We start from the raw sequence: 22,295 nt of genomic DNA on the forward strand, positions 1-22,295 counted from the left end.
ACCAAATTTGAATAATTATGGTCAGTCTAGCTGTATGGAGGAGAAGGTACTGCTCTGTTTCAGCTGTTATGGTCAGTCTAGCTGTATGGAGAAGGTCCTGCTCTGTTTCAGCTGTTATGGTCAGTCTAGCTGTATGGAGGAGAAGGTACTGCTCTGTTTCAGCTGTTATGGTCAGTCTAGCTGTATGGAGAAGGTCCTGCTCTGTTTCAGCTGTTATGGTCAGTCTAGCTGTATGGAGGAGAAGGTACTGCTCTGTTTCAGCTGTTATGGTCAGTCTAGCTGTATGGAGAAGGTACTGCTCTGTTCCAGCTGTTATGGTCAGTCTAGCTGTATGGAGGAGAAGGTACTGCTCTGTTTCAGCTGTTATGGTCAGTCTAGCTGTATGGAGGAGAAGGTACTGCTCTGTTTCAGCTGTTATGGTCAGTCTAGCTGTATGGAGAAGGTCCTGCTCTGTTTCAGCTGTTATGGTCAGTCTAGCTGTATGGAGGAGAAGGTACTGCTCTGTTTCAGCTGTTATGGTCAGTCTAGCTGTATGGAGAAGGTACTGCTCTGTTTCAGCTGTTATGGTCAGTCTAGCTGTATGGAGGAGGTACTGCTCTGTTTCAGCTGTTATGGTCAGTCTAGCTGTATGGAGAAGGTACTGCTCTGTTTCAGCTGTTATGGTCAGTCTAGCTGCATGGAGGAGGTACTGCTCTGTTTCAGCTGTTATGGTCAGTCTAGGTGATATTGAGAAGGTACTGCTCTGTTTCAGCTGTTATGGTCAGTCTAGCTGTATGGAGAAGAAGGTGCTTTTTGTTCTTATATCAACAATTGAAATCTTTGAATCCTTTGTGGATTCAAATAAAGTATTAAAGTGTGTGTGTGTGTGTGTGTGTGTGTGTGTGTGTGTGTGTGTGTGTGTGTGTGTGTGTGTGTGTGTGTGTGTGTGTGTGTGTGTGTGTGTGTGTGTGTGTGTGTGTGTGTGTGTGTGACCTACCAGAGATGATGGAGTCATTCCAGCGGTCAGGGTCGTTGTAGAACTCGTCTAGACGTCTGTTCTCCTTGTTCTCGTCTGATTCCTTCTCCCTCTCCTTCTCTCTCTCCTTCTCTCTCTCATTCTCTCTCTCCATTCCTCCGGTTGGGACTTTCTCCACGCTGGCTGTACGCGACAGACGACTGTCGGGCCGACGCTTCGGAGAAGAGCTCATTTCCTTCAGTTGGAAACTGGAGGACGACAGAGCAGATAAACTCAGCAAAAAAAAGAAACGTTCTCTCACTGTCAACTGCGTTTATTTTCAGCAAACTTAACATGTGTAAATATTTGTATGAACATAACAAGATTCAACATCTGAGACATAAATTGAACAAGTTCCACAGACATGTGACTAACAGAAATTGAATAATGTGTCCCTGAACAAAGGGGGGGTCAAAATCAAAAGTAACAGTCAGTATCTGGTGTGGCCACCAGCTGCATTAAGTACTGCAGTGCATCTCCTCCTCATGGACTACACCAGATTTGCCAGTTCTTCCTGTGAGATGTTACCCCACTCTTCCACCAAGGCACCTGCAAGTTCCCGGACATTTCTGGGGGGGGGGAATGGCCCTAGCCCTCACCCTCCGATCCAACAGGTCCCAGACGTGCTCAATGGGATTGAGATCCGGGCTCTTCGCTGGCCATGGCAGAACACTGACATTCCTGTCTTGTAGGAAATCACACACAGAACGAGCAGTATGGCTGGTGGCATTGTCATGCTGGAGGGTCATGTCAGGATGAGCCTGCAGGAAGGGTACCACATGAGGGAGGAGGATGTCTTCCCTGTAACGCACAGCGTTGAGATTGCCTGCAATGACAACAAGCTCAGTCCGATGATGCTGTGATACACCGACCCAGACCATGACGGACCCTCCACCTCCAAATCGATCCCACTCCAGAGTACAGGCCTCGGTGTAACGCTCATTCCTTCGACGATAAACGCGAATCCGACCATCACCCCTGGTGGGACAAAACCGCGACTCGTCAGTGAAAAGCACTTTTTGCCAGTCCTGTCTGGTCCAGCGAAGGTGGGGGGTTTGTGCCCATAGGCAACAACGTTGGTGAGGACCTGCCTTACAACAGGCCTACAAGCCCTCAGTCCAGCCTCTCTCAGCCTATTGCGGACAGTCTGAGCACTGATGGGGGGATTGTGCATTCCTGATGTAACTCGGGCAGTTGTTGTTGCCATCCTGTACCTGTCCCGCAGGTGTGATGTTCGGATGTACCGATCCTGTGCAGGTGTTGTTACACATGGTTTGCCACTCCGAGGACGATCAGCTGTCCGTCCTGTCTCCCTGTAGCTATTTCTTAGGCGTCTCACACTACGGACATTGCAATTTATTGCCCTGGCCACATCTGCAGTCCTCATGCCTCCTTGCAGCATGCTTAAGGCATGTTCACACAGATGAGCAGGGACTCTGGGCATCTTTCTTTTGGTGTTTTTCAGAGTCAGTAGAAAGGCCTCTTTAGTGTCCTAAGTTTTCATCATTGTGATCTTAATTGCCTACCGTCTGTAAGCTGTTAGTGTCTTAACGACCGTTCCACAGGTGCATGTTCCTTAATTGTTTATGGTTCATTGAACAAGCATGGGAAACAGTGTTTAAACCCTTAACAATGAAGATCTGTGAAGTTATTTTGATTTTTACGAATTATCTTTGAAAGACAGGGTCCTGAAAAAGGGATGTTTCTTTTTTTGCTGAGTTTAGACAGCTTCAAATAAAAGAGGGAATTTATCTGGTAACTGGGGTGCTAACAACAAACCCTGATCGTAGTGCCCTTCACCAAGGCACTTAACTCACATTCCTCTACCTGTCCTGTCTGTGCTTGGTTATTAATTGATTGAAGGAGTGTTTTCCTAGCCACTCTGATTATGCCTCTGCATTTCTAGCTCTTTGGGGTTTTAGCCTGGGGTATCTGTAAAGCTCTTTGAGGTTTTAGGCTGGGGTATCTGTAAAGCTCTTTGGGGTTTTAGCCTGGGGTATCTGTAAAGCTCTTTGTGGTTTTAGCCTGGGGTATCTGTAAAGCTCTTTGGGGTTTTAGCCTGGGGTATCTGTAAAGCTCTTTGGGGTTTTAGCCTGGGGTATCTGTAAAGCTCTTTGTGGTTTTAGCCTGGGGTATCTGTAAAGCTCTTTGGGGTTTTAGCCTGGGGTATCTGTAAAGCTCTTTGTGGTTTTAGCCTGGGGTATCTGAAAAGCTCTTTGGGGTTTTAGCCTGGGGTATCTGTAAAGCTCTTTGGGGTTTTAGCCTGGGATATCTGTAAAGCTCTTTGTAAACAACTGCTGGGCTTTGTAAAATGCATTTGATTGACTGTGTGATTGTTTGATGAATTGACAGATTGATTGACTGATTGACTGATTGGTTGGTTGAATGCTTGACGTCCTACCTACCTGCCCTGTCTTTGCTTGGTAATTGATTGATTTGTTGATTGATTGATTGGTGTCCTACCTGTCCTGTCTGTGTTTGGTGATTGATTGACTGATTAGTGTCCTACCTGTGCTGTCTGTGTTTGGTAATTGATTTATTGGTTGATTGTTGTCCTACCTGTGCTGTCTGTGTTTGGTAATTGATTGATTGGTTGATTGGGGTCCTACTTGTGCTGTCTGTGTTTGGTAATTAATTGATTGGTTGATTGTTGTCCTACCTGTGCTGTCTGTGTTTGGTAATTGATTGATTGGTTGATTGGTGTCCTACCTGTGCTGGCTGTGTTTGGTAATTGATTGATTGATTGGTTGGTGTCCTACCTGTCCTGTCTGTGTTTGGTAATTGATTGGTTGATTGTTATCCTACCTGTGCTGTCTGTGTTTGGTAATTTATTGATTGGTTGATTGGTGTCCTACATGTGCTGTCTGTGTTTGTAATTGATTGATTGATTGATTGATTGGTGTCCTACCTGTGCTGTCTGTGTTTGGTAATTGATTGATTGGTTGGTGTCCTACCTGTCCTGTCTGTGTTTGGTAATTGATTGATTGATTGATTGGTGTCCTACCTGTGCTGTCTGTGTTTGGTAATTGATTGATTGATTGATTGATTGATTGATTGATTGGTGTCCTACCTGTGCTGTCTGTGTTTGGTGGCCAGGGCCCGATGTAGCTCCTCTATAATACAGCTGGGGGGCGGTGGGGGTCGCAGCGGCCCCAGGTGAGGGGAACCGGTAGGGGTGGAGATCCGTCCTCGCAGCAAGGAACCCTGGGTAGTCCTGGGCAACGTGAAGTTCCTGGGTAGAGTGGCTGGAGACTTCTTCCTCTCTAGGTTAGGATCCGACTTAGGGAAGGGGTGAGGACCTGTAGTGAGGGGAAGAATAATGTTAACATTAGTTAATGTAATGGTGAACGTCCTCGGTAGAGTGGCTGGAGATCTCTTCCTCTCTAGGTTAGGACCCATAGAGAGGGGAACAATACTATCATGTTAATGTTAATATACCCACAATGGTGATGTTCCTGGGTGAACTTCTTCACGGGATAGGGTGAGGATGTGTTATCAGACATAGTGTTACTTATAAGATATAAGGTCAGAGAGTTTCTAAACCCAGAGGTGCAACATCGCAAGACTTCCCGGAAGACTTGCGAAACACACCAAACAGACCAGGCCCCGGGTTGGAGAAGTAAATAAGAGAAGTGAAAAATTCTTCCTTAAGTTAATTTTCTCGAAACCTAAAGGCACAATCTGAATTCAAGCCAACGTCGGAAGTAGTTGAACATGGTATTACTCCAACCTCGTGAAACTGACATGTTTCTTTATAACGAAGGAGTGCCTTTGATTTGACGGCCTGCACATGCGCAGTTCGACGCGAGACGACCCTTAGACCCGATGAAAGGACATGAAAGGCCTATAAGTGTGTTCGGGATTTGTTTTGAAGAAGCAGCTTCTGCCTGTCTTCATACGGCACTGTCGTTAATACTATGATGGTCTGTTACAGTTTCTGCCTGTCTTCGTTGATACTATGATGGCCTGTTAATGTTTCTGCCTGTCTTCATACTGTACTGTCGGTGATACTATGATAGTCTGTTACAGCTTCTGCCTGTCTTCATACTGTACTGTCGTTGATACTATGACGGTCTGTTACAGTTTCTGCCTGTCTTCAAACGGCACTGTCGTTGATACTATGACGGTCTGTTACAGCTTCTGCCTGTCTTCATACTGTACTGTCGTTGATACTATGATGGTCTGTTACAGCTTCGGCCTGTCTTCATACGGTACTGTCGTTGATACTATGACGGTCTGTTACAGCTTCTGCCTGTCTTCAAACGGCACTGTCGTTGATACTATGATGGTCTGTTACAGCTTCTGCCTGTCTTCATACGGTACTGTCGTTGATACTATGACGGTCTGTTACAGCTTCTGCCTGTCTTCAAACGGCACTGTCGTTGATACTATGACGGTCTGTTACAGCTTCTGCCTGTCTTCAAACGGCACTGTCGTTGATACTATGATGGTCTGTTACAGCTTCTGCCTGTCTTCATACTGTACTGTCGGTGATACTATGACGGTCTGTTACAGCTTCTGCCTGTCTTCATACTGTACTGTCGTTGATACTATGACGACCCCCTGTCAGCCCAAGTGTGACGTCTAGTTCACTGACCATCTTAAGGATCGGTACCTTTTTTTAAATTTTCTCCTAAAATGACCAAATCTAACTGCCTGTAGCTCAGGCCCTGATGCAAGGATATGCATATTCATGGTACCATTGGAAAGGAAATAATTTCAAGTTTATGGAACTGTGAAAGGATTTTTTTTTTTTCCATCTTTTTTCAACCAGGTAGGCCAGTTGAGAACAAGTTCTGCGACCTGGCGACCTGGCCAAGATAGAGCAAAGCAGTGCGACACAAGCAACACAGAGTTACACATGGGATAAACAAACGTGCAGTCAATAAGACAATAGAAAAGTCTATATACAGTGTGTGTAAATGTAGTAAGATTAGGGAGGTAAGACAATAAATAGGCCATAGTGGCGAAATAATTACAATTTAACAATTAAAAACTGGAGTGATAGATGTGCAGAAGATGAATGTGCAAGTAGAGATACTGGGGTGCAAAGGAGCAACAAAAATAAATGACAATATGGGGATGAGGTAGTTGGGTGGGCTATTTACAGATGGACTATGTACAGGTGCAATGATCGGTAAGCTGCTAAGACAGCTGATGCTTAAAGTTAGTGAGAGAGATATAAGACTCCAGCTTCAGTGATTTTTGCAATTTGTTCCAGTAATTGGCATCAGAGAACTGGAAGGAAAGGCGGCCAAAGGATGAGTTGGTTAGGTTGTAACCAGTGAAATATACCTGCTGGAGCGCGTGCTACGGGTGGGTGCTGCTATGGTGACCAGTGAGCTGCTTTACCTAGCAGAGACTTGTAGACGACCTGGAGCCAGTGGGTTTGGCGACGGATATGTAGTGAGGGCCAGCCAACGAGATCATACAGGTTGCAGTGGTGGGTAGCATATGGGCTTTGGTGACAAAACGGATGGCACTGTGATAGACTGCATTTAATTTGCTGAGTAGAGTGTTGGTGGCTATTGTGTAAATGACATCGCCGAAGTCAAGAATTGGTAGGTTAGTCAGTTTTACAACAGCATGAGGTAAGGATGCTTTGTTGCGAAATAGGAAGCTGATTCTAGATTTAATTTTGGATTGGAGATGCTTAATGTGTGTCTGGAAGGAGAGTTTACAGTCTAACCAGACACCTAGGTATTTGTTGTTGTCCACATATTCTAAGTCAGAACCGTCCAGAGTAGTGATGCTGGACGGCCGGGTGGGTACGGGTAGCGATCGGTTGAAGAGCAAGCATTTAGTTTTTCTAGCATTTAAGAACAGTTGGAGGCCACGGAAGGAGAGTTGTATGGCATTGAAGCTCGTCTGGAGGTTTGTTAAAACAGTGTCCAAAGAAGGGCCAGAAGTATACAGAATGGTGTCGTCTGCGTAGAGGTGGATCAGAGAATCACCAGCAGCAAGAGCGACATCATTGATGTATACAGAGAAAAGAGTCGGCCCGAGATTTGAACCTTGTGACACCCCCATAGAGACTGCCAGAGGTCCGGACAACAGGCCCTCCGATTTGACACACTGAACTCTATCTGAGTGTCACATCCTGACCATAGAAAAATGTTATTTTCTACGGTAGAGTAGGTCAGGGCGTGACAGGGTTTTTTCTCTCTATGTTTTCTATTTCTATGTTTAGGTTCTAGTTATGTATTTCTATGTTGTGGTTTTGTTTGGGATGATTGGAGATCATACTTAAGTAGGGGTTTTTCCACCTGGGTTTTGTGGGGGATTAATTTTGAGTTGTGTATGTGTTCATCTCTGCGTCACGGTTTGTTGTTTTTTTTCATTTCAGTGTATTTATATATTGCATAGTTTCACAGTATAAATAAAAATTTGGAACGACACACACGCTGCACTTTGGTCCGCTCATTCCTATGACAGCCGTGACAGAATCACCCACCACCAAAGCAGCGTGCCCAGGAGGAACAGGAATGGACTTGGGAGGAAATTCTGGACAGGAAAGGACCCTGGAGTCAGGCTGGGGAGTATCGCTGTCCGAAAGAAGAAATCGAGGCAGCAAGAGCGGAGCAGCGATACTACGAGGCATTATACCAACCACGAGGCAAGTGCGAGAGGCAGCCCCCCCAAAAATTGGGGAGGGGCACACGGGCAGATTGGCAGAGTCAGGATGGCGACCTGAGCCAACTCCCCGTGCTTACCATGGGGAGCGAGTGAAGAAGCAAGCACCATGTTATGCGGTGATGCGCACTGTGTCGCCAGTGCGCATTCACAGCCCGGTGCGATCTTTGCCCGCGCCCCGCATTTGCCGTGCTGGGTTGAGCATTCAGCCAGGAAGGGTGGTGCCAGCTCAGCGCTCCTGGTCTCCAGTTTGCCTTCTCGGTCCAGGATATCCTGCGCCGGCGCTACGCACTGTGTCACCAGTGCGTATTCACAGCCCAGTTCGTCCTGTGCCAGCGCCCCGCGTTTGCCGGGCGAAAGTAAGCATCCAGCCAGGACGGGTTGTGCCAGCTATACACTCGAGACCTCCGATGCGCCTCCATGGCCCAGTACGTCCTGTGCCTGCTCCTCGCACTTGCCCTGAGGTGCGTGTCACTAGTCTGGCGCCACCTGTGCCACTGCCACGCATCAGGCCTCCAGTGCGCATTCCCAGTCCAGGGTGTCCTGTGCCTGCTCCCCGCGCTCGCCCTGAGGTGCGTGTTACTAGTCTGGCGTCACCTGTGCCAGCCCCACGCATCAGGCCTCAAGTGCGCATTCCCAGTCCAGAGCTTCCGGCGACGTTCTACAGTCCGGAACCTCCTGAGACGGCCTGCAGTTCGGAACCTCCTGAGACGGCCTGCAGTTCGGAACCTCCTGAGACGGCCTGCAGCCCAGAGTCTTCGGCGGCGGCCTGCAGCCCAGAGTCTTCGGCGGCAGCCTGCAGCTCTGAGTCTTCGGCGGCGGCCTGCAGCCCAGAGTCTTCGGCGGCGGCCTGCAGCCCAGAGTCTTCGGCGGCGGCCTGCAGCTCTGAGTCTTCGGCGGCGGCCTGCAGCCCAGAACCTCCGGCGGCGGCCTGCAGCCCAGAACCTCCGGCGGCGGCCTGCAGCCCATAATATATTATTCCAGTCCAGCTGCAATTGAGATTTTGGCCACTAGATGGCATCAGTGTACGTGCAAAGTGTTCGACTGATCTAATGAACCATTGCATTTCTGTTCAAAATATTTTCTCAAGACTGCCCAAATGTGCCTAATTTGTTTATTAATAACTTTTCATGTTCAAAATTGCGCACTCTCCTCAAACAATAGCATGGTATTCTTTCACTGTAATAGCTACAGTAAATTAGACAGTGCAGTTAGATTAACAAGAAATCAAGCTTTCTGCCAATATCAGATATGTCTATGTCCTTGGAAATGTTCTTGTTACTTACAACCTCATGCTAATCGCATGAGCCAACGTTAACTCAACCGTCCCGTGGAAGGGACACCGATCCCGAAGAACTTTTAAACTGCCCAGCCTGGACAGTAGTTAGCTAGCTGTATGAGGCTGGTTAGAGTTAGAAAGCTAGCAGGCTAGATAGAGTTAGCCTTTCAACTACCCACACTGGACAGTAGTTAGCTAGCTGTATGAGCCTGGTTAGAGTTAGTAAGCTAGCAGGCTGGTTGGAGTTAGCCAGCTGTATGAGGCTAGCTTGAGTTAGCTAACATGCTAACTGGCCAGTAACAGAGGCTGGTTAAAGTTAGCTAACATGCTAACAGACCAGGAACAGAGACTGGTTATAGTTAACTAACATGCTAACAGGCCAGTAACAGAGGCTGGTTATAGTTAACTAATATGCTAACAGGCCAGTAACAGAGGCTGGTTAAAGTTAGCTAACATGCTAACAGGCCAGTAACAGAGGCTTGTTAAAGTTAGCTAACATGCTAACAGACCAGGAACAGAGGCTGGTTATAGTTAGCTAGCATGATAACAGACCAGGAACAGAGACTGGTTAAAGTTAGCTAACATGCTAACAGGCCAGTAACAGAGGCTGGTTAAAGTTAGCTAACATGCTAACAGGCCAGTAACAGAGGCTTGTTAAAGTTAGCTAACATGCTAACAGACCAGGAACAGGGGCTAGGGGCTGATTTGGGACTCACCCTCTAAACTGCCCAGCCTGGTAAGTCGTTTGGGCAGGTTGGGGTGTGGGATGTCCCATGGTGGGTCCATGGGGTGAGGTGTCTTCTGCACCCCTCCTGTCTCAGCCTGTACCAGAAAGCTGTCCACACAGGGCTCACAGAGGGAAGTGTCCTCCTCCCCTCCGTCCTCACTCTGGTCCGCCACTGTCAAAGTGTCTTCCGTCAGATCAACAGCTGAAACAAACAACATCAACAACAACAACAAAAACAACAACATCAAAAACACAGTCCTTTGTTGAAATACACAGTTAGTTCAGGACAGGACAGTTTTCTGTCTAACTATTTGATCCTGCTTGATCAGGTTACCTGGGTTACTATGGGTTACCTGGGTTACTGTGGGTTACTGTGGGTTACTGTGGGTTACTGTGGGTTACCTGTGTTACTGTGGGTTACTGTGGGTTACCTGGGTTACTGTGGGTTACTGTGGGTTACCTGGGTTACTGTGGGTTACCTGGGTTACTGTGGGTTACTGTGGGTTACTGTGGGTTACCTGGGTTACTGTGGGTTACCTGGGTTACTGTGGGTTACTGTGGGTTACTGTGGGTTACTGTGGGTTACCTGGGTTACTGTGGGTTACTGTGGGTTACCTGGGTTACTGTGGGTTACTGTGGGTTACCTGTGTTACTGTGGGTTACTGTGGGTTACTGTGAGTTACTGTGGGTTACCTGGGTTACTGTGGGTTACTGTGGGTTACCTGGGTTACTGTTGGTTACCTGGGTTACTGTGAGTTACTGTGGGTTACCTGGGTTACTGTGGGTTACTGTGGGTTACTGTGGGTTACTGTGTGTTACTGTGGGTTACTGTGGGTTACCTGGGTTACTGTGAGTTACTGTGGGTTACCTGGGTTACTGTGGGTTACTGTGGGTTACCTGGGTTACTGTGTGTTACTGTGGGTTACTGTGGGTTACCTGGGTTACTGTGAGTTACTGTGGGTTACCTGGGTTACTGTGGGTTACTGTGGGTTACCTGGGTTACTGTGGGTTACTGTGGGTTACCTGGGTTACTGTGTGTTACTGTGGGTTACTGTGGGTTACCTGGGTTACTGTGAGTTACTGTGGGTTACTGTGGGTTACCTGGGTTACTGTGGGTTACTGTGGGTTACTGTGGGTTACCTGGGTTACTGTGGGTTACCTGGGTTTCTGTGGGTTACCTGGGTTACTGTCAGAACCCATTCTGTCCCTTCTGCGTCCCAAAGGGCACCCTATTCCCTCTATGGTGGACTAATTTTAACCAGGGCCGGGCATATAGGGAAAAGGGTGCCATTTGCTGAACTGGACTACCGCATTTGGGGCCCCGACACAGTTTTAAAGCTAATTCTACACATTTTGCTATCATATGCTATCTAGGGGACCCTCGACCTCCAGGGGTCCCCCAACCCCCCCCCCCCCAACAATAAAATAACAATTGTCATTTCTGGAGGTCGGGGGGCCCCGGGGCACGTGCCCTGCGTTCTCATTCAGTAATCCGGCCCTTTGGGAGGCAGCTTGTGCCTGGTTTATATCTGATTCATGGTATAACTGCAGTGGTGAGCGCACAGCTGACTTCAATGATCTGTGTCACCCACCAGCGGTGGTTTAGAGAATATTCCATCAAATCAGATTGTATTTGTCACATGCGCCGAATACAACAGGTGTAGTAGACCTTAGAGTGACATGCTGAATACAACAGGTGTAGTAGACCTTAGAGTGACATGCTGAATACAACAGGTGTAGTAGACCTTAGAGTGACATGCTGAATACAACAGGTGTAGTAGACCTTAGAGTGAAATGCTGAATACAACAGGTGTAGACCTCACAGTGAAATGCTGAATACAACAGGTGTAGTAGACCTCACAGTGAAATGCTGAATACAACAGGTGTAGTAGACCTTACAGTGAAATGCTGAATACAACAGGTGTAATAGACCTCACAGTGAAATGCTGAATACAACAGGTGTAGTAGACCTCACAGGCTATATACAGGGGGTACCGGTACAGAGTCAATGTGGAGGCTGTATACAGGGGGTACCGGTACAGAGTCAATGTGGAGGCTATATACAGGGGGTACCGGTACAGAGTCAATGTGGAGGCTGTATACAGGGGGTACCGGTACAGAGGCAATGTGGAGATTATATACAGGGGGTACCGGTACAGAGTCAATGTGGAGGCTATATACAGGGGGCACCGGTACAGAGTCAATGTGGAGGCTGTATACAGGGGGTACCGGTACAGAGTCAATGTGGAGGCTATATACAGGGGGTACCGGTACAGAGTCAATGTGGAGGCTGTATACAGGGGGTACCGGTACAGAGGCAATGTGGAGATTATATACAGGGGGTACCGGTACAGAGTCAATGTGGAGGCTATATACAGGGGGCACCGGTACAGAGTCAATGTGGAGACTATATACAGGGGGGTACCGGTACAGAGTCAATGTGGAGGCTGTATACAGGGGGTACCGGTACAGAGTCAATGTGGAGGCTATATACAGGGGGTACCGGTACAGAGTCAATGTGGAGGCTATATACAGGGGGTACCGGTACAGAGTCAATGTGGAGACTATATACAGGGGGTACCGGTACAGAGTCAATGTGGAGGCTGTATACAGGGGGTACCGGTACAGAGTCAATGTGGAGGCTATATACAGGGGGTACCGGTACAGAGTCAATGTGGAGGCTGTATACAGGGGGTACCGGTACAGAGGCAATGTGGAGATTATATACAGGGGGTACCGGTACAGAGTCAATGTGGAGGCTATATACAGGGGGCACCGGTACAGAGTCAATGTGGAGGCTGTATACAGGGGGTACCGGTACAGAGTCAATGTGGAGGCTATATACAGGGGGGTACCGGTACAGAGTCAATGTGGAGGCTGTATACAGGGGGTACCGGTACAGAGGCAAGTGGAGATTATATACAGGGGGTACCCGGTACAGAGTCAATGTGGAGGCTATATACAGGGGGCACCGGTACAGAGTCAATGTGGAGGCTATATACAGGGGGTACCGGTACAGAGTCAATGTGGAGGCTATATACAGGGGGTACCGGTACAGAGTCAATGTGGAGGCTATATACAGGGGTACCGGTACAGAGTCAATGTGGAGGCTATATACAGGGGGGTACCGGTACAGAGTCAATGTGGAGACTATATACAGGGGGTACCGGTACAGAGTCAATGTGGAGGCTATATACAGGGGGTACCGGTACAGAGTCAATGTGGAGACTATATACAGGGGTACCGGTACAGAGTCAATGTGGAGGCTATATACAGGGGGTATCGGTACAGAGTCAATGTGGAGACTATATACAGGGGGTACCGGTACAGAGTCAATGTGGAGGCTATATACAGGGGGTACCGGTACAGAGTCATGTGGAGGCTATATACAGGGGGTACCGGTACAGAGTCATGTGGAGGCTATATACAGGGGGTACCGTACAGAGTCAATGTGGAGGCTATATACAGGGGGTACCGGTACAGAGTCAATGTGGAGGCTATATACAGGGGGTACCGGTACAGAGTCAATGTGGAGGCTATATACAGGGGGGTACCGGTACAGTGTCAATGTGGAGGCTATATACAGGGGGTACCGGTACAGAGTCAATGTGGAGGCTATATACAGGGGGTACCGGTACAGAGTCAATGTGGAGGCTATATACAGGGGGTACCGGTACAGAGTCAATGTGGAGGCTATATACAGGGGGTACCGGTACAGAGTCAATGTGGAGGCTATATACAGGGGGTACCGGTACAGAGTCAATGTGGAGGCTATATACAGGGGGTACCGGTACAGAGTCAATGTGGAGGCTATATACAGGGGGTACCGGTACAGAGTCAATGTGGAGACTATATACAGGGGGTACCGGTACAGAGTCAATGTGGAGGCTATATACAGGGGGTACCGGTACAGAGTCAATGTGGAGGCTATATACAGGGGGTACCGGTACAGAGTCAATGTGGAGACTATATACAGGGGGTACCGGTACAGAGTCAATGTGGAGGCTATATACAGGGGTACCGGTACAGAGTCAATGTGGAGGCTATATACAGGGGGTACCGGTACAGAGTCAATGTGGAGGCTATATACAGGGGGTACCGGTACAGAGTCAATGTGGAGTCAATGTACAGGGGGTACCGGTACAGAGTCAATGTGGAGGCTATATACAGGGTGTTACAGTACAGAGTCAATGTGGAGTCAATGTACAGGGGGTACCGGTACAGAGTCAATGTGGAGACTATATACAGGCGGTACCGGTACAGAGTCAATGTGGAGGCTATATACAGGGGGTACCGGTACAGAGTCAATGTGGAGGCTATTTACAGGGTGTTACAGTACAGAGTCAATGTGGAGGCTATATACAGGGGTCACCGTACAGAGTCAATGTGGAAGGCTATATACAGGGGGGTACCGGTACAGCGTCAATGTGGAGGCTATATACAGGGTGGTACCGTTACAGAAGTCAATGGGGGGAACTATATACAGGGGGGTACCGGTACAGAGTATACAGGGGGGTACCGGTACAGAGTCAATGTGGAGGACTATATCCCGGGGTACCGGTAACAGAGTCCAATGTGGAGGCTAGTATACAGGGGGTACCGGTACAGAGGCAATGTGGGAGACTATATACAGGGGTACCGGTACAGAGTCAATTTGGAGGCTAATACAGGGGGTATCGGTACAGGAGTCCATGTGGGAGGACTAGTATACAGGGGGTCACCGGTACAGAGTAAATGTGGAGGACTATATACAGGGGGTACCGGTACAGAGTCAATTGTGGAGGCTAGTATACAGGGGGAGTGCCCGGTACGAGCTGCAATGTGGAGAGCTATCCAAGGGTGGTACCCGGTACAGAAGTCAATGTGGAGGCTATATAACAGGGGGTACCCGGTACAAGAGGTCAATGGTGGAGGGCTATATACAGGGGGGTACCGGTACAGAGTCAATGTGGAGGCTATATACAGGGGTGCACCGGTACAGAGTTCAATGTGGAGGCTATATACAGGGGGTACCGGTACAGAGTCAATGTGGAGGCTATATACAGGGGGGTACGGTACAGAGTCAATGTGGAGGCTTATACAGGGGGTACCGGTACAGAGTCAATGTGGAGGCTATATACAGGGGGGTACCGGTACAGAGTCAATGTGGAGACTAATACAGGGGGTACCGGTACAGAGTCAATGTGGAGGCTATATACAGGGGGTACCGGTACAGAGTCAATGTGGAGACTATATACAGGGGTACCGGTACAGAGTCAATGTGGAGGCTATATACAGGGGGTATCGGTACAGAGGCAATGTGGAGACTATATACAGGGGGGTACCGGTACAGAGTCAATGTGAGGCTATATACAGGGGTACCGGTACAGAGTCAATGTGGAGGCTATATACAGGGGGTACCGGTACAGAGTCAATGTGGAGGCTATATACAGGGTGGTACCGGTACAGAGTCAATGTGGAGGCTATATACAGGGGGGTACCGGTACAGAGTCAATGTGGAGGCTATATACAGGGGGTACCGGTACAGAGTCAATGTGGAGGCTATATACAGGGGGGTACCGTACAGTGTCAATGTGGAGGCTATATACAGGGGGTACCGGTACAGAGTCAATGTGGAGCTATATACAGGGGGTACCGGTACAGAGTCAATGTGGAGGCTATATACAGGGGGTACCGGTACAGAGTCAATGTGGAGGCTATATACAGGGGGTACCGGTACAAGAGTCAATGTGGAGGCTATATACAGGGGGGTACCGGTACAGAGTCAATGTGGAGGCTATATACAGGGGGGTACCGGTACAGAGTCAATGTGGAGGCTATATCAGGGGGGTACCGGTACAGAGTCAATGTGGAGGCTATATACAGGGGGTACCGGTACAGAGTCAATGTGGAGGCTATATACAGGGGGTACCGGTACAGAGTCAATGTGGAGGCTATATACAGGGGGTACCGGTACAGAGTCAATGTGGAGACTATATACAGGGGGTACCGGTACAGAGTCAATGTGGAGGCTATATACAGGGGGTACCGGTACAGAGTCAATGTGGAGGCTATATACAGGGGGTACCGGTACAGAGTCAATGTGGAGGCTATATACAGGGGGTACCGGTACAGAGTCAATGTGGAGTCAATGTACAGGGGGTACCGGTACAGAGTCAATGTGGAGGCTATATACAGGGTGTTACAGTACAGAGTCAATGTGGAGTCAATGTACAGGGGGTACCGGTACAGAGTCAATGTGGAGACTATATACAGGCGGTACCGGTACAGAGTCAATGTGGAGGCTATATACAGGGGGTACCGGTACAGAGTCAATGTGGAGGCTATTTACAGGGTGTTACAGTACAGAGTCAATGTGGAGGCTATATACAGGGGTACCGGTACAGAGTCAATGTGGAGGCTATATACAGGGGGGTACCGGTACAGTGTCAATGTGGAGGCTATATACAGGGGGTACCGGTACAGAGTCAATGTGGAGGCTATATACAGGGGGTAGCAGTACAGAGTCAATGTGGAGGCTATATACAGGGTGTTACGGTACAGAGTCAATGTGGAGGCTATATACAGGGGGTACCGGTACAGAGTCAATGTGGAGGCTATATACAGGGGGGTACCGGTACAGTGTCAATGTGGAGGCTATATACAGGGGGTACCAGTACAGAGTCAATGTGGAGGCTATATACAGGGGGTACCGGTACAGAGTCAATGTGGAGGCTATATACAGGGGGTACCAGTACAGAGTCAATGTGGAGGCTATATACAGGGGGTACCGGTACAGAGTCAATGTGGAGGCTATATACAGGGGGTACCAGTACAGAGTCAATGTGGAGGCTATATACAGGGGTACCGGTACAGAGTCAATGTGGAGGCTATATACAGGGTGGGTACCGGTACAGAGTCAATGTGGAGGCTATATACAGGGGGGTACCGGTACAGAGTCAATGTGGAGACTATATACAGGGGGTACCGGTACAGAGTCAATGTGGAGGCTATATACAGGGGGTACCAGTACAGAGTCAATGTGGAGGCTATATACAGGGGGTACCGGTACAGAGTCAATGTGGAGGCTATATACAGGGGGTACCAGTACAGAGTCAATGTGGAGGCTATATACAGGGGGTACCGTACAGAGTCAATGTGGAGGCTATATACAGGGGGTACCAGTACAGAGTCAATGTGGAGGCTATATACAGGGGGTACCGGTACAGAGTCAATGTGGAGACTATATACAGGGGGTACCGGTACAGAGTCAATGTGGAGGCTATATACATATGTAAGATGTGTATGTAAAATGTGTGTATACGTAGCAGAAAAGCTGTAAAACCCCCAAAAGATGTGTCCTCCGAATAGGGGGGGGGGTTAATAATAATAAATAAATATTCAGTCTCAATTTACCCACAATGCATCACAGATTTGATGCTCTCTGATACGCTAAAACTCTAGAGATTAGAGGTCAGGGTTCAGAGGTCATAGGTCCTACCCGTAGATGGGTTGTCTTCATCGCTGACCAGGTACTCTGAGGTGGTTGCCAGGGGCGCCAAAGGCTCCTCCTCTTCCTCCTCTCTCTCCTCCACGTCAGATTGGCTGGGACTGTCAGGATCTTCTAACCCCCCACACGCCTCACAAAACTCTACACACACACACACACAGACACACACACACACACACACACACACACACACACACACACACACACACACACACACACACACACACACACAGGGACAGAAGGCAACATCATTACATACTTTTATATACATCAAATTAATATGTTATTATAATGGGTTGGCCTGTGCAACTGTGTGTGTGTGTGTGTGTGTGTGTGTGTGTGTGTGTGTGTGTGTGTGTGTGTGTACCTGGTTCAATCCCCTCCAGGCCCCTATTGGCCAGTTCATCCCGGGTCTGTCGCGCAAGTGCCTTCCGCTCTAAAGCTGAAACACACAGAGCAACGGCAGGGTTGTGGGTTTGATTCCCGCTGGGGCTCACATACCAAAAATGAAAACACTCAGTCATTTTAGATTTGATTTGTTATTTAACCTTTATTTTACCTTTTTTTTTTTTTATAATTTTGACAGGAAGTCATGTTGAGACGTAGGGCTCTGTCTAATGATAAACGGGAAGTGTCACCTCTCACCTGTATAATTTTGACAGGAAGTCATGTTGAGACGTAGGGCTCTGTCTAATGATAAACAGGAAGTGTCACCTCTCACCTGTGGAGTTCTGGTTGATCTTGTCGTTCTTCTTTTTCCTCCATTTCCAGGGTTTAAAGATCTGTCCCAGACTGGCCAGTTTACTGATTCTCCTGACGGGAGGGGTCCGCACCCCAGACACCACGCCCTCTGGAGCGCCCGTACCCCGCTGCTGCTCCATCACTGGGAGGAGAGGAGAGGAGAGAAAGAGGAAGAGGAGAGGGAGAGGGAGAGGGAGAGGAGAGGGGAGGGGAGGGGAGGGGAGGGGAGAGGAGAGGTTCTGAGTTAACAACACAGCATACAACACAGCATACAGCACAGCATACAGCACAGCATACAGCACAGCACAGCATAGCATACAACACAGCATACAGCACAGTACAGCATACAGCACAGCATAGCATACAACACAGCATACAGCACAGCATACAACACAGCATACAGCACAGCATACAGCACAGCATACAGCACAGCATACAACACAGCATACAGCACAGCATACAACACAGCATACAGCACAGCATACAACACAGCATACAGCACAGCATACAGCACAGCATACAGCACAGCACAGCATAGCATACAACACAGCATACAGCACAGTACAGCATACAGCACAGCATACAGCACAGCATACAACACAGCATACAGCACAGCATAGCATACAACACAGCATACAGCACAGCATACAGCACAGCATACAACACAGCACAGCATACGGCACAGCATACAACACAGCATACAACACAGCATACAGCACAACATACAGCATACAGCACAGCATACAACACAGCATACAGCACAGCATAGCATACAACACAGCATACAGCACAGCATACAGCACAGCATACAACACAGCATACAACACAGCATACAGCACAGCATACAACACAGCATACATCACAGCATACAGAACAGCATACAGCACAGCATACAGCACAGCATACATCACAGCATACAGCACAGCATACAGCACAGCATACAGCACAGCATACAGCACAGCATAGCATACAACACAGCATACAGCACAGCATACAGCACAGTATAGCATACAACACAGCATACAGCACAGCATACAACACAGCATACAGCACAGCATACAGCACAGCACAGCATACAGCACAACATACAGCACAGCATACAACACAGCATACAACACAGCATACAACACAGCATACAACACAGCATACAGCACAGCATACAGCACAGCACAGCATACAACACAGCATACAACACAGCATACAACACAGCATACAACACAGCATACAACACAGCATACAACACAGCATACAACACAGCATACAACACAGCATAACCCAGAGGAATGACAGCGAACTACGTGTCTGTTGTATGGAGTCAACATCATAACAACATCATAGTTCATTATGGTTTAATTGCAGACCGCATTTCATGCTGTCAGGAAACACCCATTTATACGTGCCATTGGTCAGTGCCGGTGTTTTGAGACTGAAGGTTTCTCGGCACAGACGATTTGATTACATAGCAGGTTAGAATGCCAGGTTAGGATAATTAACATGCCAGGTTAGGATGCCAGGTTAGGTGGATTAGCATGGCAGGTTAGGATAATTAACATGCCAGGTTAGGATAATTAACATGCCAGGTTAGGATAATTAACATGCCAGGTTAGGATTATTAACATGCCAGGTTAGGATAATTAACATGCCAGGTTAGGATAATTAACATGCCAGGTTAGGATAATTAACATGCCAGGTTAGGATAATTAACATGCCAGGTTAGGATAATTAACATAGCAGGTTAGGATAATTAACATAGCAGGTTAGGATAATTAACATGCCAGGTTAGGATAATTAACATGCCAGGTTAGGATAATTAACATGCCAGGTTAGGATAATTAACATGCCAGGTTAGCTGGATTAGCATGGCAGGTTAGGTGGATCAGCATGGCAGGTTAGGTGGATCAGCATGGCAGGTTAGCTGGATTAGCATGGCAGGTTAGGTGGATTAGCATGGCAGGTTAGCTGGATCAGCATGGCAGGTTAGCTGGATTAGCATGGCAGGTTAGCTGGATTAGCATGGCAGGTTAGCTGGATTAGCACGGCAGGTTAGCTGGATTAGCATGGCAGGTTAGGTGGATTAACATGGCAGGTTACAGCAGTACAGTAACAGTAACAGTCTGAATGGGGGTTATCATAACAGTGCAGTAACAGTCTGAATGGGGGTTATCATAACAGTACAGTAACAGTCTGAATGGGGGGTTATCATAACAGTACAGTAACAGTAACAGTCTGAATGGGGGTTATCATAACAGTACAGTAACAGTCTGAATGGGGGTTATCATAACAGTACAGTAACAGTCTGAATGGGGGTTATCATAACAGTACAGTAACAGTCTGAATGGGGGTTATCATAACAGTACAGTAACAGTAACAGTCTGAATGGGGGTTATCATAACAGTACAGTAACAGTCTGAATGGGGGTTATCATAACAGTACAGTAACAGTCTGAATGGGGGTTATCATAACAGTAACAGTACAGTAACAGTCTGAATGGGGGTTATCATAACAGTAACAGTCTGAATGGGGGTTATCATAACAGTACAGTAACAGTCTGAATGGGGGTTATCATAACAGTACAGTAACAGTCTGAATGGGGGTTATCATAACAGTACAGTAACAGTCTGAATGGGGGTTATCATAACAGTACAGTAACAGTAACAGTCTGAATGGGGGTTATCATAACAGTGCAGTAACAGTCTGAATGGGGGTTATCATAACAGTGAAGTAACAGTCTGAATGGGGGGTTATCATAACAGTACAGTAACAGTCTGAATGGGGGTTATCATAACAGTGAAGTAACAGTCTGAATGGGGGTTATCATAACAGTGAAGTAACAGTCTGAATGGGGGGTTATCATAACAGTACAGTAACAGTCTGAATGGGGGTTATCATAACAGTACAGTGACAGTCTGAATGGGGGTTATCATAAAAGTACAGTAACAGTCTGAATGGGGGTTATCATAACAGTACAGTAACAGTAACAGTCTGCATGGGGGGTTATCATAACAGTACAGTAACAGTCTGAATGGGGGTTATCATAACAGTACAGTAACAGTCTGAATGGGGGGTTATCATAACAGGACAGTAACAGTAACAGTCTGAATGGGGGTTATCATAACAGTAACAGTAACAGTCTGAATGGGGGTTATCATAACAGTACAGTAACAGTCTGAATGGGGGTTATCATAACAGTGCAGTAACAGTCTGAATGGGGGGTTATCATAACAGTAACAGTACAGTAACAGTCTGAATGGGGGTTATCATAACAGTACAGTAACACTCTGAATGGGGGTTATAATAACAGTACAGTAACAGTAACAGTCTGAATGGGGGTTATCATAACAGTACAGTAACAGTAACAGTCTGAATGGGGGTTATCATAACAGTACAGTAACAGTCTGAATGGGGGTTATCATAACAGTACAGTAACAGTCTGAATGGGGGTTATCATAACAGTACAGTTACAGTCTGAATGGGGGTTATCATAACAGTACAGTAACAGTCTGAATGGGGGTTATAATAACAGTACAGTAACAGTCTGAATGGGGGTTATCATAACAGTACAGTAACAGTAACAGTCTGAATGGGGGTTATCATAACAGTACAGTAACAGTAACAGTCTGAATGGGGGGTTATCATAACAGTACAGTAACAGTAACATTCTGAATGGGGTTATCATAACAGTAACAGTCTGAATGGGGGTTATCATAACAGTGCAGTAACAGTCTGAATGGGGGTTATCATAACAGTGCAGTAACAGTCTGAATGGGGGTTATCATAACAGTACAGTAACAGTCTGAATGGGGGTTATCATAACAGTACAGTAACAGTGACAGTCTGAATGGTGGTTATCAAAACAGTACAGTAACAGTCTGAATGGGGGTTATCATAACAGTACAGTAACAGTGACAGTCTGAATGGGGGTTATCAAAACAGTACAGTAACAGTCTGAATGGGGGTTATCATAACAGTACAGTAACAGTCTGAATGGGGGTTATCATAACAGTACAGTAACAGTCTGAATGGGGGTTATCATAACAGTACAGTAACAGTGACAGTCTGAATGGGGGTTATCATAACAGTACAGTAACAGTCTGAATGGGGGTTATCATAACAGTACAGTAACAGTCTGAATGGGGGTTATCATAACAGTACAGTAACAGTCTGAATGGGGGTTATCATAACAGTACAGTAACAGTCTGAATGGGGGTTATCATAACAGTGCAGTAACAGTGTGAATGGGGTATAGGTATTCACCTGTGTTTTCGTTGATCCTGTCACTTGATCTGAATTTTAACCTTTTTTAAAAAAAACTTTTTAATTAAACTGGCCACATTTCTTTTCATGTCCCACGGTCCAGCACCATCCTCAGACAATTGCTTAAAATTGTTTATTTTTTTTAAAATACATTTTAAAATCCAGGTCATGTGACATG

The 22,295-nt window shown here is 47.3% G+C and overlaps 1 protein-coding gene across 3 annotated transcripts in view; it reads right to left on the minus strand.

Annotated features, from left to right (window-relative positions):
• The window catches only part of LOC115149932 (phosphatase and actin regulator 3), an 87,574-nt gene that overhangs the window by 62,597 nt on the left and 2,682 nt on the right, over positions 1-22,295 (minus strand). For all 3 annotated transcript variants that reach the window (XM_029692734.1, XM_029692733.1, XM_029692735.1), the window contains exons 2-7: positions 17,844-18,005; positions 17,490-17,564; positions 17,114-17,263; positions 9,623-9,835; positions 4,065-4,293; positions 977-1,203 (exon numbers count right to left, since the gene is read on the minus strand). In XM_029692734.1, the coding sequence (XP_029548594.1) occupies positions 977-1,203; positions 4,065-4,293; positions 9,623-9,835; positions 17,114-17,263; positions 17,490-17,564; positions 17,844-18,003 (1,054 nt within the window). In that variant the 5' untranslated portion in view covers positions 18,004-18,005. The remainder of the gene's footprint in view (positions 1-976; positions 1,204-4,064; positions 4,294-9,622; positions 9,836-17,113; positions 17,264-17,489; positions 17,565-17,843; positions 18,006-22,295) is intronic.

The sequence above is a fragment of the Salmo trutta genome, chromosome 16 (genome assembly GCF_901001165.1).
Source record: "Salmo trutta chromosome 16, fSalTru1.1, whole genome shotgun sequence".
In the NCBI taxonomy this organism is placed as follows: Eukaryota; Metazoa; Chordata; class Actinopteri; order Salmoniformes; family Salmonidae; genus Salmo; species Salmo trutta.